The sequence below is a fragment of the Gopherus evgoodei genome, chromosome 4 (genome assembly GCF_007399415.2).
Source record: "Gopherus evgoodei ecotype Sinaloan lineage chromosome 4, rGopEvg1_v1.p, whole genome shotgun sequence".
NCBI lineage: Eukaryota > Metazoa > Chordata > Testudines > Testudinidae > Gopherus > Gopherus evgoodei.
The window spans coordinates 67,637,443-67,656,518 of NC_044325.1; the positions used below are offsets into that span (position 1 = coordinate 67,637,443).

At 44.4% G+C, this 19,076-nt stretch overlaps 1 protein-coding gene across 2 annotated transcripts; it reads right to left on the reverse strand.

Moving 5' to 3' along the window:
• Positions 1 to 1,056: 1,056 nt before the first annotated feature.
• On the reverse strand, positions 1,057 to 17,441 carry DNAL1 (dynein axonemal light chain 1). Of its 2 annotated transcripts, none has more exons than XM_030559629.1 (8): positions 17,341 to 17,441; positions 13,726 to 13,764; positions 8,545 to 8,654; positions 7,463 to 7,518; positions 5,460 to 5,515; positions 3,842 to 3,968; positions 3,261 to 3,407; positions 1,057 to 1,523 (listed from the first exon to the last, which is right to left on the reverse strand). In XM_030559629.1, the coding sequence occupies exons 1-8, from the start codon at positions 17,341 to 17,343 to the stop codon at positions 1,477 to 1,479; spliced, it is 585 nt and encodes a 194-aa protein (XP_030415489.1). In that variant the 5' UTR covers positions 17,344 to 17,441; the 3' UTR covers positions 1,057 to 1,476. The 2 variants fall into 2 exon arrangements, with proteins under 2 accessions (XP_030415489.1, XP_030415488.1); XM_030559628.1 differs by lacking the exon at positions 17,341 to 17,441 and adding an exon at positions 16,801 to 16,855.
• Between the last annotated feature and the right edge of the window lie 1,635 nt (positions 17,442 to 19,076).

The window sequence follows — 19,076 nt, forward strand, 5'->3', positions numbered from 1 at the left end:
GAAGACAGCCTCACATGTTCTTGAAGTGTTATGGAGTAGTGATTCTTCTTTGAGTAAAGGCAGATGTGTATTCCACTTTGGTGTGTGTGTGCCTAGCATGCTGGACCAGAGACTTCTGCCTAACAGTACTTGTAGAGGGGTAGTGCATGCACCTTGTGCCTCCCCTGACTATATGAGGTGGCGCAGCCCCAACCCCCCTCAGTTGCTTCTCACGGTCTGTGTTTTTCCCCAAGGTGCAGTTCTTCTGGGGAAGAGTGCATCTCCATTCTCTGGACATCAGATAGCCTTTTATCTCGACAGGACCGCCAGTTCATTCTTCACCTCGCCTGTTCATGTCACATGCAGCCTTCATGAAGGGGCAACTGGTTTCTACACAGACCATCTCTAGATGGATAGCATGCTGTATCAAGACTGAGTATGAGATAGCTTCACCTCCTCTATGGAAATGGGCTCACTCCATGAAGGTGCAACTGCTGTCCATAGCGTTCCTCAGTGACATTTCCATAGTGGGCATTTGCAGGGTGGACACGTGGTTGTCCACACATACATTTATGGACCATTATGCTACCGCTGCATCTTCCAAAGTGAACAAAGGCCTCAGAAGGGTGGAAGATTTAAAAACAATCCCTACTGCAGTAGACTTCAAGCCTCGGTTCCAGATTGGGGTGCTTGCTTAGAAGTCACCAAAGCAGAATACATGTCTGCATCCATTTGAAGAAGAAGAAATGGTTACTTACTGTAATTGTGGTTCTTCGAGGTGTGATGCAGGCGTGTATTCTACGACCCACCCTCTATTCCCTCTGCATTGGAGTCTCTTCTCATAGGCTTTTGGTGCGAAGGAACTGAGGGTGGTCAGGGTGGCTCCGCCTCATATAGCATGGGGAGCGCCTACAACCACAAGATGCAAACGCTGCCCCTCTACAGCTACTGCTAGACAAAAGGCTCCATGCTGAGTGCACACATACATCTGCATCACATCTCGAAGAACCAGTTACAGTTAGTAACTGTTTCTACCTGTGACGGTATTAAAAAATAACAAAGCCTAGACTGCAAAGAGTGTGTAAAACAAAATACTGTTGTTCTGGTCTCCATGTCTCAAATGATTAAAAAAAAAAATGTTCAGCTGCACAGTTAACAAGAAAAACAGTTCTGTCATAACCAGAAAGACAGATCTACAATAATCACTAAATCGGGATAAAAATCAGTATGTAGTTTTAGTTAAAGTCTCTCATTAAATTAATCAGACAGACAATCTCACTTTCAATAGTCCTCACAGAAGAGCGCATGAAATATATGAACTTAGTGTGTCCATGTTTTGGTAATTAACTCTTTGGGTGAGGAAAGAAGAGTATGGAGATGAGTTAGTTAAAAAAAATTGTCCATAGATTTTCTTTGAAACAAACATTTATACAAAAGCTTTGTGTGCTGAATTGCTCTGAAGAAACTTAATATAATACCACACAAGAAAGAGTTGTGTTAGTTTTCTCCTTCTTCACCTTCTTCTTGTTTAATAACTGGGACACCTAAAACACAGAGAGAAAATTCCTGCTGAGAATCACTGATGCAGGACCCACTAATGCTAGTCAACTAGGAGTGCAGAGGAGAAGAACGAACAAGTTTCAGTTGCCACCAGCAAAACAGCCTTTTGCCACTGCTTTTTAACTGAAGACAACCAATCAAGCTTCCCGTGCTTCTGAATATCCCCCTCCCTTCCCCATTCTAACTGTTGGTTCTCCCTTCACTACCCCAGGCCTCAGCTTAAGAGCTCTCTTCTATGCCGTTGCTCCCATTTCTTGTGTAGCAGGGACTACAGTATATTGGAGCATGGCCTACCAGTAATGAGTGGTCAGTGTTCTGCTTGACTAGGTCACTGGAGAAAGCACAGTGTTTGTGTTGAGAAACCACAATGCAGCCACCCCAAGATGAGAGCTGCACACCTTCTTCCTGGAGGTACATGATCTCGTGCTGACAGGGTATGAGGAACACTGATTAACTCTTAAACCTCGGTGTGTGCCACTCTAACAGTGCACTGGTGTCATTATGTAAACAAAGGTTACCCCTTTGATCACACAAATATATGCCTCATGCCAGCTTCTCTATTCAGCTGTCTACTCTTCTCACACAGCACCTGTTGCTCCAGCCCATCCTTCATATCAACATTTCTCTCCGGCCATGTCTCAGTGTCCTCTTTCCTCCCACCTCTTCAATAATTCAGGCTCTGACTTCTAATCCTCTGCTCCCAACACTGATACTGTATTCTTCACTCATTTGCCTGCCTGCCTCTCCTACTGCTGCTTTCACCACTCACCTCCTAGCTGCTACCCACCCTGCCCACTTCTCCCACTTGCTGTCCACTATTACCCAACCAACTCTCCATCCTTTAGAAGCCATTCAAACAGAGAAGCTCTTCAGATTTGCCTTAAAGGAGAAGTGAGCTGCTTTTTAAATAAATACCAGAAAGATTTATGATCATCAGCTATTAACATAAAATTTTAAATAAGTTTAAAAACAAAGTTCAATATTTGAAAATCATTTCCCCTTTTATACCTGCCAGGACAAGAGCTTGGAATTCTGGGTCTTCTTTGAAAGAGCTGATGACATCCCTAGCCCTAGAATCAAGGTAAAATACATACAGCATTGCTATGATCTAGGTGTTTTCTCTCTCACCATCTCTTGTGGGAAAACCCAGAATCCTGAACATGGGTGTTAGGAGATAAATCCACTTACATTATTGGGGTCTCATCATTAAGTCAATATGTGAATTCCATAAGAGATTTAAAATGTTAACAAATATTCTCTATCAAAAAATCAAAACACATTTCAGTTCACCTCTAAGTTATGCTGTTATGAGTATTTTGACCAGATACTAGTTCAACACATCAGAGCAAGACCCTCTCTGAAGCGCTAGTGATGCACAGTGACAGGTCTGATTTGAAACAGGCTTTGTTGTAAATGAAGTCACTTTGAAGGCTGAAGCCAATTCAGAGGAGCTCCACAGCACTCACCCTTTCAAACACTTGAAATTCCACTCTCAGAAGAAGTTGAGGCTATGGGGCTGAACAATTTAGCTTGTGCAGAGGTGAACACACAGTAGAGTAAGTGGTGAAAGGAAGAATGCTGCTAATTGAGTTGGTTCCCACCCCTCCTCCAGATCTCACAGTTGTACTTTTGAGATGCTGAGCCAATACCTTACTGGTCTCATTACACTAAGCAAAAGATCTTGTATAATAAATGCCACCCAGCTGCTGCTTAAAGCTCACCATCTAGTTTTTTCAGCCTGGGCACGCGTTTGGTTGCTTCCTCGACCCAGTTGCTCTGCTGATCGGCAGAGTATTTCTCTTCCAGTGGATTGCCCACAAACACCAGATCCTCCAGTAATGGCAAGTCCGCCAGTCTCACAAACTCTGCTGCAATCACAAAGAAGATGTTAGAAATAGATTATGGAACACAAAAAGCATATCTGCACCAAGGCTGCCTTTCAATACCTGCACAGACACTGCCAGGATGTTTTTAGGTGAGGAAGGATATGGATTTATTGGGTACCAGGATGAAGAATGCAGGTGATAGATGATAAAAACAATGGGTCAGATATATAGCTCAAAGAACAAACCCCACATTACACAGAAGTTGAACAAACAGACTTTCTCAATATTTTTTAAATTCTCTTGTATGAGCAGGCAATTGGAACAGCTTGTTCATCTCTGCAGGCTCCATGCTAAACTTGCCCACTCAGAACCTTAAGGAGACAGTTTCCTCACTTTGACCCAAGCTGTCTCAGTTAATGCACACTCACCATACTCAGTAAGGAATTTCAGAAGAGAAACTAGGAGCCTAGGCTTACCCCAATCTTTCACCAAATTATTGGACATATAGAGAATCTTCAGCTTCTTCATGACATGGATGCCCTTTAGCTTCTCAATTAAGTTGTATGAGATCCACAGTTCCTCTAATGTATCTCCAACTGCCTCCTGGAAAATGATAACACTTCTCAGAAAAGTGAGAGTAAGTCTTCCTATATTTACCAGATTATCTCTGCTCCCTTTCTCCCCTCCAGATGCTATGTCACACAACCACATATTTCAATATTCCTTGTTTTCTTTTAAGCAGGTTCCTAATTCTGGATGACAAAGCTTCAAGGAAAGAAAATCCCAAATTTTGAAATACATCTCTCAGCTTGTTTAGAAAAATAAATCAAGACATGAACAAGATATACTGAATATCTGAGCAGAGTTCTACTCAAGGCATATGGAGAGAAAGGAGCTATTTTAGCTGCATGCAGAGTTCTACAGTGCTAGATGACTGCAGTTCGTCAATTGTTTCAGAGGGTTTAGTTTGTAATATAAGGGATTGCATAGTTTTAGACAAGTGCATACTTATATCTGCAGGTTTCAAATTTTACTTTCTATCCTCAGCAATCCTCCAGCAAGAGGAGAAAGAGAGTTACTTACCATAACTGTTGTTCCTTCAGAGTTGCTTCTGTGCATTCACACCTGTGGGATGCAGCAGCCCTGGTGTTAAGTGGAGGAACTGCCTGGAAAAGCCATATCCTGCAAGCAGGAATGCACAGAAGCTCTTGAAAAACAAACTCCTTTATTTCTTTGGTTTTAATTATACAGACATCCTAACACAGAGGTAATAAGATTGATCCTGATCTGCTTCCTCTCCTCTAGATCTTTGCCTTGTTATCTATATTTCTACCCTTGCCTCTCTGCCACATGCCTTTTATCCCATTGTTCAGTGTGCCAATCACCCCTGTGATGGGTAGCGGGTCACAATGTGGTTTATAGGCAGGCCAATGAGTGCAGTGATTGACCACAGTATCAAAAGCACTTTCTGGCAGGAGATGAGATTCATATAAGCAAAGGGAGTAGAAGTTATAATTCATACAATGCCACTGGAGTTTATGGTGTTTTACACAGACAGAGAATCTGCATTTTCTACCAATGGATCTTACAATCTGCTGTTGTATGCAGAATCTCATGGGAATTGCATGTGGAGGGCTTTACAAGGTTATATCCCACGTTAGAAAAATGACAAAAGCAATAGCAAAGGGGTCTGGGAAAGTTGGCTGAGTGAGACAATAAGGGTAGCAGATAATGCATATATAAAAAGAAAATTGTTCCTCTTAAGTTATTGGGAGATTTAAATGTTCTATTTGGTGGATTAGCATTTAAAGTCTGTAAAGACAGAGGGCATTTTAAGAAGAGATTTCAGTGAAGAGAGGGTGGTTAACTGGCACAAGGGAAATGGGAGACTGGTCCAAGCATCATGAGCAACATGTAGGAAGGTGCAAAGATGGCAGCAGAAGAAAACAAAATAAATGGTTAGGCACTAAGGTTGAATTATGTGAAAAGAAATGCAAGGGTAGGTAAATCACTCTTCCCCTATGCCTTGATGCAAGAATTATGTAGCCCTTCATTGCTAATTTTAATAAATGTAAACAACAAAAAGGGACGTACCAGCCCATTCAGATTCTTTATGTTGTTTCTCCCCAATGAAAGAATCCGCAAGTTTTCTGCAACAGAGGGAGAAGAGCTTCTTATTAACAAATGACTGGTGCTTAAAATGTAAAGAGCTTGGAAATCTGACAACATACTGCATACCACAGACAAGAGAAGTTTATATTCTGAACAGGCTATATTAAGGAAGAATGACATATCAGAAGCAAACGACATACTGTTCTATATACAGATTATAATGAATCTAGGTGGAGTGGATGGCTCAAGCAAGGGTATTAGAAAGTCTTTCATCTGTAGGCTGCCTGTTCACATCCAGTCCAGGTAGAGACGGAACAAAACAGGCTGCCATTCTGGTGTTCTAGTGCTCATGTGCATGAAGCAAGATTAAATTTTTGGTCCTGATCTTACTTCCCAGACCAGGTGGGATTGGGACCATTACTAAGGAGGCAGACTCAATTCCTGAATAGGAGGCAATACCTGGTGTTACTTTATAGCAACCAGTGTCCGATTAGAAAGAGGTCAACTATTTTGACCCATGAGATTCTAGTAGCAATACAGCCACTCTGATGAGATTTATTTTCAAATTGCCTATACTTGTTCAGCCACGAATTGTTCTTGTGATGTGCCAGAACATCTGAAGCTATCACAAACAAAGAGTCTTTTTTGTGAAACTTCATTTCCAGCTGTTCTTCCAGATATATGCATGCACAAAATCATTCTATAGTGTCTAGTTAGGTTAACCTCTAATCAGTAGTTTCCATGGCTATTTCAAGCCCTTTCTCACGGTGTGCATTTGAACTAGGCATTAATTACTTAATGATCTTGTTTTTCTCCTGTTTGCACAATGATGAGAAATACAGTGTGTACTATTTAATGATGAGGCAAATGAATATTCCACTCAAGAACCAATGGGTGCTGCAGAGAAAGCACATCAGCTGTTTAGAGTGGCTGGGATGGGCTTTGGGTTGGTCAACAGTGACCTGTCCTGGCCAGCCACACCTGTAAGTAAAGGAAGGTTGTGATGACAGAAGACCTATTTGTAGAAAGTGGAAGAGAAGGGGAAATAGATGGGCTTTCACGAAGAAATTCAGGTGCAACTGGAATTCTTAATGAAATTCCAGGATCTGTGCAAGTCCTGGACACCTTACCTTCTTGTGAGAAGAATATGATAGGGAGTAATGTCAAAAGGTAGTTAGGTGATCTCTTTGGAAGGGAAAAAGAAAATGCCACTCAAAATACAGTAAATCTTAAGCCTATTGGAACCGTTTTACCTTGAATTCCCCAAACTCCCATCCCCTGGAAAAAGACTCTTGATCTAGCCAAATTATCTTCATGTTCTTTGAAACCATGATTAGAAACTATGGATACTTTTCCAAAAGCACATAACATTGGCCTTTTGAGTATCTGTTCAGTTATTATAAACCTTAAAATATAAAATTGGGGATCTGATATTATCTGAAATGATGTCCAATTGGGGAAAATATTACTCCTTAAATACTCTTGTACTCAGAAATCCCAAACTTTGCAGGAAGCAAGATTTTCCCCAATGTAATACTGACATTAAGTAAAACACAATTAAATGATTCAACCTGACCTAAGCCTCATCCCTCAAAGGGAGCTAGGCACATAATTCCAGGCTGGAGGGAGGCAACTCCCCACCACTCAGAATTTACAGTCTTGAACTCTCTCACAGAGTTAGGTGCCTCAGCCAGGTCAGCACTTTCTTAAGAAAAATGGAGCCAACGTACCTCCTTATAGCCAATGGCCCATTGGTTAAAGCACTCAACAAAGATGTGGGTTCAAATCCCCATTTTGCTTGATGTGAAATGGGGACTGAACCAAGGTCTCCCACCTTCCTGGTGAGTCCCCTTTACTTTTTTTTTTGGAAGCGGGGGAATGAAACGTGATATCAGAACAGGAGGGCCATGTGCCACAAGCTATGGAACATATCTAATCCAAGCAGCTAGAATATAAACACAATCAGTCATTGACATATCACTTACTTAGGCCGTTCAGGTTGGCGATTTTTTCAATGCAGTTTGTAGACAGAGACAACTTCCTTTAAAAGCAAGAATAATTAACAGCTTATATTAACAGTGCAACAGGAATTGCTGAATCAGAAGAAGGCCCTCTTACAAATCACATTTTGTTAGAATGAAATCACATTTTATTCTTCTCTTATTATGTAGTAAACCACTGGATACATGCACAATTCTATTCTCCTCAAATCACGCATCTCTGTAAGATTTAAATTTCACTTTTTTGGGTTTCCACCACAAATTTTATACCATATGTGTGGCATCCTCCTTTGTGTGCCTGGCTCAAACCAAAGACAGGTTACAATATTTCTCAAACTTTTCTTTCTGACACTATCAATTAGCTCTATTTTGTCCTCCTCCTTCCTCATTCAGATGGAGCTAACACTACAGTGTTTCTCTTGGAGCTACTTTGGTCAAGAGCAATGCCAGGAGCAGCAGCACTATGAGCTGTCATGGATGCTCTAGGCCCTAATACTAAGATTCCTAGTCCTGTGGAGACCCAGGAACTCAGGACAAGTCAGTCATTATGCTGTTAAGAAAGTAATACTGCAGCAAATAAATTTCAGTACTATTACCATACTATTGAACCTCAAGACTTATTTCTGAACAGCAGTTCCTAGAGAAAGCCTGGGCATCTGAATGTAGTGGTGTAGACTTTGGCTCACAATTTCACACAAAGAGGTTATATAGCCACAACAGTGCAAGAGTCTTCAAAGGGACCACATGCTCGTTCACTGCCTGGTGGACTCCAGACATGGGACAGAAATTATTCACTTCAATGCCATCTACCAGCCATTCAATGGACTGGTATTAATGCTGAGTTTGCATTAATGTCTGAGAGAACTAGGTTCTGTCTTCTCAAGTAAGTGGCAACTATATTACTAAGCAGAAGAACATCTGTATGTTTATACTGGAGAAAGAACAGAGCTTATTTTGCTCACATCTAGGGGTAGTAGATGTAGGGGGAGAAAACCTAGACTTCAAAAAACCAGAAGCAATGATTAAAAATGGATTATTTCCAGGTTTGTTTGTTTAACAGAACTTACTCGCAGTTACCAAGTGTGGACAGAGATGCATCCATCTTCTCTACAGGAGGAATCTGGGCATATAGTTTCACCTCCTTGGCCTCCGATGCCTTCTGACCATTTCTTTCCTCCTGAGGAAAATAAAGAAGGAAAAGAAAGGGCAAAAAAACAAGACACTGATTAGAATCTGCACTTGTTATAAAAATTATCCCTAATCTTCAAGAAAACAGAAGAGAAAGGGTTTTAAATCTTGTTTGTTGTTGTTCTGGTGGTGTCGTTCATCTGAATTACATCTCACTTCCAGCAACCCAGACCCTCACTCAACTGTGTAATTAACAGGGATGATAATACACACATACCCCCCTTTAATTTAAAGAAAAAGAAGAAAAAGAAGACTGGCTTATTTCCAGGCTATTAAGATGCTTATCAATGCAAGTATTTAAAATAAAAATACAGGGAGGATCCCTGGATCAGATTCAGGATTCAAGTCTCCAGCAAACTCAGTTGTTTCCCTTAGCATCTTTTTCCTCTCTGCCCTTCACACCTCCTCATTTCAGTATGAATTAGGAGCCAGACACAGCAAAAGTATATACCTAACAGTAGCACTACTTTCCACTACATCCCTAAAGGTCAGTTTTAGGGGAAGTTAGACTTAAATTGTATTGATCTGGGCTCCTCATAGTTCTGGCACCCTAATCCCAACCCTGAATGCATGTTTCCAGATCACTGACAACTCAGCTACCAAAAGGTCTAAGTGTAAGACACAAAAGCCTCAAATCATAATCTTAAAGCATAGATTAAATTGGTAAAACAGTAAACTGAGGAACATTCACTTTTGGTACTAAAAGAATTAAACAAAAAACCCCAATGTTAAAGGAATATTATTTACATTGCAGTCCAGCACTCAAAAGTTAGGAAATGCCAGATTTATGAATGCTTATGTAGACTTAATTCTGCTTCCACCTCGTGTATCTCCCAACATTTGAAATGGCTAATATAGGACTGGTGTTGCCCCGGGGGGGAAGGAGAGGAGGGGCCAGGGTGTGTGTTGCAGAGTGAGCCTGCCCTGCATTCACCCTGCAGCAGTGGCTCCTGCACCAAAGGGCTTCCTGGGCTTGGCTCCCTGCTCCTGCTGTTGTGACTTGGTCCCTGGCATAGGCGCCGACTCTGTGGGTGCTCTAGGGCTGCAACACCCACAGGGAAAAATTAGTGGATGCTCTGCACAACCAGCACCCCAGCTCACCTCACCTCCACCTCCTCCCTTGAGCATGCCATGTCCCACTTCTTCTCACAGTGCTTACTGCCGCAAAACAGCTGTTTCGGGACATAACAAGCTGTGGGAGGGAGGGGGGAGGAGCGGGAATGCAGCGCGCTCAGGGGAGGCAAGGATTTGGGGAAGGAGTCCAATAGGAGCAGGAAGAGGGTGGAGTTGGGGCAGGGACTTTGGAGAAGGGGTTGGAATGGATGCGGGGCCAGGGTGGAGTTGGGGCGGGGCCGGATTGAGCACCCACCAGCGCCAGCAGAAGTTGGTGCCTATGGTCCCTGGTGCTTGAGGTTGCAGCACCGCTCAAGTTTGGCATGTCTGCCCCACTGTAGATGGAGATGGAGGATCAGATGGCCCAAACCAGAGAGGGGTGCCAAGCCCAGCCAGCCCTATGGGACAAGAGTGATTTCAACCAGGACTGGGTGTTTGGGGGGGTCAAAGAAGGACAGTCTCACACAATGTTCCCTCTAATTTTTTATATCCATGTACGGAATGAATTTTGTTATGTGCACCCATATGGGGGCGACATGTGGTGGGGGTGAGGCCAAGGGGTTCAGAGTGTGCACGGAGGGGCTCAGGACTGGGGCAGAGGGTTGGGGTGTGGGGGGGGGTGAGAGCTCTGGCTGGCAGTGAGGGCCTTGGGGTTGCAGGAGGGGGCTCAGGGCTGCGGCAGAGGGTTTCGGTGCAGGGGCGAGGGCTCCAGCTGGGGGTTAGGGCTCTGGGGTGGGGCTGAGGGGTTCAGGATGTGGGAGGGGTCTCAGGACTCGGGCAGAGGGCTGGGTGAAGGGGGGTGAGGACTCAAGATGGGGGTGCCAGTTGAGTGGTGGGGCCGGGGATGAGGAGTTTAGGGTGCAGGCTGCCCCAGGGCTGGGGCCAGAGGACTCCTCCTAGCCCTCTCCCCACTGGCAGCAGCTCTTAGAGAGAGGCATTTCTCTCCACCAGCAGCTCTGGGACCGGCGAAGAGGCATCTCTCCCTGCAAAAGCCCTCCATGACCCAACTTGCTCTCCTCCGTGCCTACCTCTCTCCTCTCCCCACACTGCTGTGGTTGCATGCCTGTGCAATCCTTTATAGCCTGCTGCATGGCCGTGCAGCTTAGAGTGAACTTAGGTCCCATGAAACCCAAGACTACTGGGAGGTCTGATCCTGTGCACTGAATAAGGCATGGGTCTTATGAGAAAATAGTATGTGATCATGTCATAAAGACTATCTTAAAGCATATGAAGAAGGGGGCTGGATTTAGGCAGTGTGGGCAACCATAAAAAACTAGTATTTCCTAACTTTCAAGTGCTTGACTTTGCAACCTAAGTAATGTCCCTCTAATGTAATTTTTTGTATGTAATTTCCTAGGGTTTGGTGGGGAGGCGTTAGGAAAAAGGCAAAACCAAGTTTAATTACATGCAACAAGAAGTTATAAATGCCATCAGCATCACAATTTGAACCACAGACCTTCACCACTTGAGTTACTGGATTAACTGCATGCTAGAAGCAGGAGTAGGCATTTATTCCAGAGGAAGAAGGACCATTAGGTCCAAGTACTAGGTCTTGGGGGCAGGTCATAGGGAGCAGATGGAGGATATACTAGCCCAGCTCTCTTCCCTCACTCTCCTCCAGGAACTTCAGGCCCATGTAGTGCCCTGAGAGGTTGGAAAGGGATGCTGGACCATGTGCTAGGGCTGTTGGGTAGGCATTTATGGAGGGTGGGGGGGGAGCCTGGCATGTTTCCTCTCCCATGGATGCCTCCAGAAAGGTATATTGGCCACTTGGTCCACATGCCAGGTCCTGGGGTGTGAGAAAACACAGGCTGTCTCTCTTTCCCCCCTTCTACTGCTATAGCTGGGCGTTTGCCGTAAAAGGTTTCTGCTGTTGATGCTATACTGATGTTAGCCCAGTCTCAGAATGTTCATGTGCATAGCTATTTTGACAGTGCCCCTGTTCTGAAGAGTTTATATTTATATTGTAAACGAAAGAAACTTGCATGTAAAAGGAGAAACACGTTGAAACCAGGAGGGACTCAGTCAGATTCTATCACATCTCCCAAGGATACAGGTTGGGAGTACAGAGAAGAATAGTTAAGAAAAAAGGAGTATCCTGAACTGAAAATCCAAATATGGTAACAAAGCTCTATTATCCTACTCTTGAGTTGTGCCTATACACTCCACATCAAGTCCTGAACCTGCTAGAACAGTGATTATCAAACTGCAGGCTGAGACCCAGTACTGGGTCGTTGAAAATAAAGCACTGGGTCATGGTGGCTCTGCTAGGCAGTTAAGGTAGGCTAGTTCCTATCTGTTCTGACACCATGCTGCGCCCTGGAAGCAGCCAGCAGCAGGTCCGGCTCCTAAGCAGGGAGGAAGGTGGATGGGACAGGGCACAGGGCTCCGCGTGCTGTCCCTGTCCTGAGCACCGGCTTCGCACTTCCATTGGTCGCTAAAGAGGGCAGTGCCTGCGGGTGAGAGATGCATGGATCCGCTTGCGCACCTCCACCTGGAAGCTGGACCTGCTACTGGCTGCTTCCGGGGCACAGCGCGGTAAGCAGTGTCAGGACTGGCAGGAAGCCTGCCTTAGCCTCCCCACTGTGCTTCTGGTCGGGAGCCACCCAAGGTAAGCCTGTGCCCCAACCCTGGGCCTCAATCCCCTGCACAAGCCCTGAGCCCCCCAAAACCAGATCCCCATCCTGCACCCCAAATCCCTCATCCCCAGCTCCAGCCCAGACCCTGCACCCCCCAGCTCAGAGCCCTGACCTCCTCCTGCACCACAACCCCCTGCCCCAGCCCAGAGTCCCCCCACATGCTGAACCCCTCATTCTCAGCCCCACCCTGCAGCCCTCACTCTTGCACCCTAACCCTCTGCCCCAGCCCTGAGCCCCTCCCACACCCCTCATCCCCAGCTCCGTTGGGTCACGGGCATCAACAATTTTCTTCAACTGGGTCACCAGAAAAAAAGTTTGAAAACCACTGTTCTAGAAAGTAAAACAGTATAAATACCTTCTCTAGTATCTGGAAGGAATTGAGCATGTGTCTCACTCTTATGCCATGATTCAAAGCACACTGAGGTCAGTGGAAAAATTCCCACGGATTTTAGATCAGGTCTCTGGACTACTTTCCATACCATTGTCTGATATCAGAACTGAGTGATCTCTAACAAAGAGAGCTTTCTAGAAGGTTCCTAGTTTATAAGTGTGAAGGCACTTAGGCCATAGGCACATCCCAAAAAATGGAGATCTATACTAAGTTTAATTGAAAAAGAATAATATATAATAAACTTGTTGCTCATTTAAACTTTGCAGAGTGGATAATGAATGGATCTGCATGCATGGGGAAAAACACTTATGGATGATACTGATGTAAGTCATCTTTAACCTTTACACTGTTAAAATATTTTAAACAGAGACTTAGTTTTGAATTCAGACTTTTTTTTAAGTTATTTCTGGGAGTTTTTGCTTCATGCACTGTTCAGATAAAAACTTGGCTCAACTATGTCAATGGCAAAACTCCAATTGACTTTAATGGGGCCAGGATTTCATCCTTGATTATTTTGTGCTATGGATAAACTCTAATTAGGTGATCAAGATTGAACAGAGTATAATTAGATAGAGAAAATCAAAAGACATCCTGCAGAGAAAACCTCTTTGTAGTATCAGATCTTCTGTCAATGTACAGTCTGACAGCATTGGACCAGAAACTAAAATAGAGCTTTTGTGATCAGGACAATTTACTAGGAATAGAACACAGGGGTTCAAATGAAATTGATTTCAGTGAGATACTAATAAAATAATATTGTTTCATGAAGCTTCTTTTAGTGACAGATGTTTCAAGAAAATTATTTTTTCTACATTATTGTAATGAATTCATCAAACTAGATGAAGCCATCCTATTTACAACTGAGATCCAGGCCAGAGTATCACTGAGACAACTGCAGATACTTCTCTTGTACTTACCCATCTGGCTAGAGCTTCTTTAATAGTTGTTGCTTTTGCCTAAACACAAATCAAAAGAAGAATCATTATAATTTTTTTGGCTCAATTGTTCATTGTAGAGCGTTTTTTCCCCTTAAGTTCCATGGTCTCTCTTCCTATAACTGATCCTAAGAAGCAGAAATTGAAACCCCTTCCAAAAGCTGCTTTTAATTTCATTCAGAGAGTAGTCCAATAGCAATTTTAGAGGTGGTGCAGTAAGTTTGAACATACATATATGCACAATTTCCCCGGGAGACCAAGCACATCATCTTCTTGATCTTGCCTGCTCTCTGTAGGCATGGATAGCACAGGGCTTGGATTACTGGACCAAGTTCTCTGCATCTCTGGTGAATCTCTATTGAAGCCAAAGGAGTTATACTAGTGATGAAATTTGGGTTAATGCCCTTAGCAGATCACGCTTATCACAGAGATTTCCCATGTGGAAATTTGCTAAGCCTTTTTGAAACATACTGAGGAAAACTTTGTCCTTCCTGCACAGGGTCAGGTGTAGCCTGTGGGATTTTCTTATTTTATTTTGATTTCTGCATCAACTACCTTATGCTTCTAGGCACCTCAAATAATTGAAAGTCACACTGTGGTCAATTAAAAAAAGAAGTATAAAAGCTACCATACAATATTCACTTAATGGACTGACCCACAATAACAGTAGAATCTTGGTATATCTTACTGCAATACCTCAGCCACTATATTGAGGCCCATTGCAAAACTCCACTAAATCCTCTACCTATTTCTACCCTATTGCCAGTGAAGAAAGAAATTTTGTAGCATTCCCAAAAACTTTAAAAAAAAAATCAAGGCTGTAAAGGACAAAGGAGGGAGAAATGTTTCAGAGTCAAGGATCTCACAGAGCAAACAACCTGCTTCCTCACTTCAAAATCAAGAGGACTCCAGCTTGAACACCTTTGCTGATCTTAACTGTACAGTACAGCACAGGGAGAGATTTCCTAGTAGCTGAACAGATCAGAGAACACTAGTGTTATGTACTTTATGTCCAAAGCTCCACTCAGCAAGAATCACCTCATTCTCACTAACTTTAGTTTCTGAATGGTCTCATCATGTAACCCCCATGTAGAGCATATTACGCTAGTGCAATCTCAAAGTGGCAAAGCATGTATAATAGAAGAAAGGTTAGATTGTAAGACCCTTGAGGCAGGGACCATCTTTTTGTTCTGTGTTTGTACACAGCCTAGCACAACAGGGTCCTGGTCATGACTAGGACTCCTAGGCATTATGGTAATACAAATAACTAATAATGATAAGAATAAAAACAACAGCAGCAGCAGCTCTAGATACAAAAGGAAAGTACATGTGCTTTTTGCCAGACTACAGAACATATACATGGCTAAAATTCCTGAGTGGTCAAAGCGATCCAGAATCTAACAAAATTCCAAACTTGTGAACCTGTGTCTCAACTGGCAGGCATGTTTCCTCATTTGGGGATACATATATAAACCTCACCAATTCTTCCAGTTGCTTCCCCAACCTTCCACCATCAACACAATCTTATCTAGATTAAGTTACTGCCATCTAGCCATCTATGTCCAGTCACCTAAAAGACATTTGGTAATTTGTTCCATCACACTAGCTGAATCAAACACCAAGAGCATTATAGGGCTGAGAATCATTGTCGAATTAAGAACACTGCATCTCTTCTTCCCTCACTAAATTCTCACACCTCTATCAATCCCTGTGAAGGATCACAGATGAGCCAACAAAAGTACGTATCTTTTGGATTTTCAGCTCTTTGGGACATGATGTATCATTTATTATATGTTTGTTCGATGCCTAACACAATGGGGCCCAACTTGATTGCAGCATGCAAATACTACTGTAATAACAAATATTAAATAACTGGTTCAAAAGGAGGTGACAGATATAATAAAATCAGCATGAACTCTCGATCTGTATCACTCACCATTAAACAAAAAGATGACTAGTACAGTTTCTTTCCCATACTCTAGCCTAAAAACTTACTGAATTTGAATTTAAATAATCCATGTGATATAATTTAAATATCGTGACCAGTTTCTTTCTTGACTTCTTCAGATTTGCACCCATAACTGTCCTGCCTCTTCCATTGCTGACACCTGGCTTGATGCTGATGGTGAAAACCAGAAGCAGGGAAATAGGTCATCTGGGTAGCACAGATCAGAGATCAGGGTTTCTAAGAGCGAGTTCAAATTCACTCCAACAAGAATACCAATATGGCCTGCCTGCTTATACAGGAAGGCTTCACTGATCCCAGGCATGGTGCATTAACTAGCCTTGCTGTAAATCTCACATGAACCAGTCCAATACCAGGCATCCTTCACCTGGGAACTGCCTGTCTTCCCAGAATGACTCAGGTTAAAGGAGACTAGACTGCCGAAAGGAAAGACAAGTAATCAAAATGCTGTACCGCTGATTATGCCAAATCATCAAGGGCTGAAAATGTCACCCTTGACAGCTCACACTGATGTTACAGGAACAAGAACAACAAAAAATAATCTAAGGAAAAAATAAAAATCTGCACACCCAGAGGATTGGTAAAATATAACAGAAAAATATGAAATAATCCATGCTATGCCCCGTCCATGGAATAATTTTTTACAATCATTACAAAACATTTACAAAAATTCAACACACACAGCAATGTTCCCAGGGGGAAAATAGATAACTGGGTTTCATCCTCATTTTTATGCATTTAATTCTTCTTGGCCATTTCAGTCAAATAAAACCACATGGAATTTCATAGGAAAGAGAGCTGTAATCAGGCTAGTCAAAGTAGATTGTGTATTTACTACAGTCTTCAAACCATCTATTAATTCAGCATTTTAATGATGGTGATTCCTGGCACTCAAGCAGCTCTGGGATGAGGAATAAGATCGTTTGCTCGCACTATTCTGATCTAGCCCTGGAATAACTCTCTTTCCAAGACACAACCTTTTTTTTTTGGTTTATTTGTTTCTTTATAAGAACCGTTCACAATTGCAGGAAATAACCTCAAGGTCCTAGATAGTGGGTTAGTTTGTGTGTTGCCCTATGGCCCATTTTTACCTCTCCAGGGGTTGGTTCTGCTACCAAGCAGTTCACTCCACACCAACAACCCCTTGCAGCTCCCATTGTAGGGGCCTGTCAAGGAGAAAGGGGGGACAGCAACAGTAAGTTGCTCTCTGGCTATTCTGGACTGAAAAACACCCTCTAGGATGCTGCTACAGCTGAGAGCAAGTTAGAACAACCCTGAGACTTTTGCTGGGGGCCAGATGGTCTCCTGGCAGGGCCCTGAACACAGGAGGGGCAAAGCTCCTCCTCTCGAGAAACACGGAGTCAGGCCCATCATTACCACGTTCAGTGAAATATGCTCCAATAGCCAAATCAGCTCCCCAAGCCCCTTCCCATAGCCAGGGCCCGCTAGGTCCCCCAGCTCCTCCTTTCCCCCCACCCCAACCATGTCTCCTCAAGCTGCCCTCGCCAGCCAAGTCACCTCCGCTCTCCCTTAGCCACCCCAGCCGGCCAGGCCCCGCCTCTCCCCTTACCCCAGCCAGCCCCTCAGCGCCCCCTCCCCCAGCTCCCCGCTTCGCCTTTCAACTGACTCACCATTAGGGTTGCTACTGTCGCTGATCCGGTTGCTATGGCACGCTCGACTCCTGCGCATGCTCATCTGCAGTAAAGGCGAGGAGCCGGGGATCATAGAGACACCAGGCAACTAGATAGTCCCTAGCCCGGAAATCACATGACCTTTCCCGCCCCCTCTGCGCTCACTCTTCTCCTCTTCCGCTGTGCGGAGCGCTGCTGTGTGGCTGAGCGCAGTGGTGCATGGGAGGACGCGGTCGGGGTCGCTGTCTCTCGCGAATTCGGCACAGCCCGCACGGTGCGGTAGGTCACCGCGGCTGCGTGCGTGGTGCTACGCTGCGGTGGGGGTCTGTTTGTGGTGGAGGGGGCGCTGGCACGGATGGGGGCTAGGAGAGGCAGCAGCATGGCTGGGGGGTGGCACAGCTGGGTGGGGGCTGCAGGAGGGGCTGTGGGGGGTTGTCTGAGGGAGGGGGTTGGGTGGGGCTGTGGGGTGGCATAGCAGGCCTGGGGGTGAGGAGGGATTGTGGAGGGCTGTGTAATAGCTATCCCAGCCTGGGGCGGCGGTGGTGCCGCCCATCTCGGGGCTGTGCGGGGAGCAGAGATACGTGGGGTGTTGTGGGTGCGAGGCAGCATGGTTGTGTTTGTTGTTCGATTGCTGCCTGATTTAGGATTTGTGAGGAGGGAGGGGGTGGTACAGCTGGGTGCTGCTGGGGTGGGGGTGGGGCGGGGGTTGTGTGGATCGTGCCCTGCTATGCTGACCCTTTGCTCCCGGAGGGAGGGCATTGTGGGCCCCAGTGAGTTTCTGGCGTGTCTCCCCCATGGGTCTGCTGTCCCCTGACACTGGTGGGGATCCCTGTGATGGGTTCAGTCACAGAGATCCCCTTGGGACAGTCTCCTGATATGCTGAAATTAGCCTTGAGCCCCAAGAAACCTTAATTTGTTTTGGTCAGTTTGGGTTAGCTCATTATGTGGTTCAAAATAAAGGGAGTCAATTTTCATTATCTTTTGTATATGCCTGGTTATCACTAAAGCAAAAATTTGGTATTTTCTGTGTTATTTTTTAAGTTTGTATTTTTTAAGTAAAGTTTAGTTGTTAATGAAAGTTAATTTAAAAAAATTAAGTTTTTTGGTTTCTTTCATTTGATGAATAAAAATAATGTTCTTTATGACTGAGTATCCACTAAGTGTTTGCCTTTAAAAAGAAAAAAAATTCCCTGGCGTGCACACCCTCATGAAATGTGCTGCACATGCCTATGCTAGGACCATAGACAACTGAAACCTAGGAGGGAAGTAGACATTTAAGTCCATAACCAACTCTGGGACAACTGACAACTCCACAACCAGCATAAGCTGAGAGGCACTTTCTGTCAACTCCACAGACAAAAGACTGGAGACAGGGCCGGCTTTAGGCCGATTTGCCCAATTCCCTGGAATCGGGCCCCGTGCCTTAGGACCCTTTTAATTTTTTCTTTCTTTTTTTACTCACCCGGCGGCAGTCCGCTCCCGAGGTCTTTGGCGGTGAGGGGTCCACTCCGGGTCTTCCACGGCACTGAAGGACCTCCCTGCGGCAGAAGTGCCACTGACGCCCTAGACCACTGCCGGGTATTCGAATTGGGCCCCGCAGTTAATAAAGCCGGCCCTGAGTGGAGACAAACTTTCCCTCAGCAGGCATGCTACTATTCTCAACAGACAAACAATTTGGGATTTCCTTTCCCTTGTCCCAGCACACATGGTTGTTCACAGATAACTGCTTGGAAATT

Coding starts and splice junctions, on each gene's coding strand:
- DNAL1 (XM_030559629.1), bottom strand. Junction 8,655..13,725: donor AAGAAGCTCTAGCCAGATGG/GTAAGTACAAGA, acceptor TATTTTCCTCAG/GAGGAAAGAAATGGTCAGAA. Junction 5,516..7,462: donor CGCCAACCTGAACGGCCTAA/GTAAGTGATATG, acceptor CCTCTGTTGCAG/AAAACTTGCGGATTCTTTCA.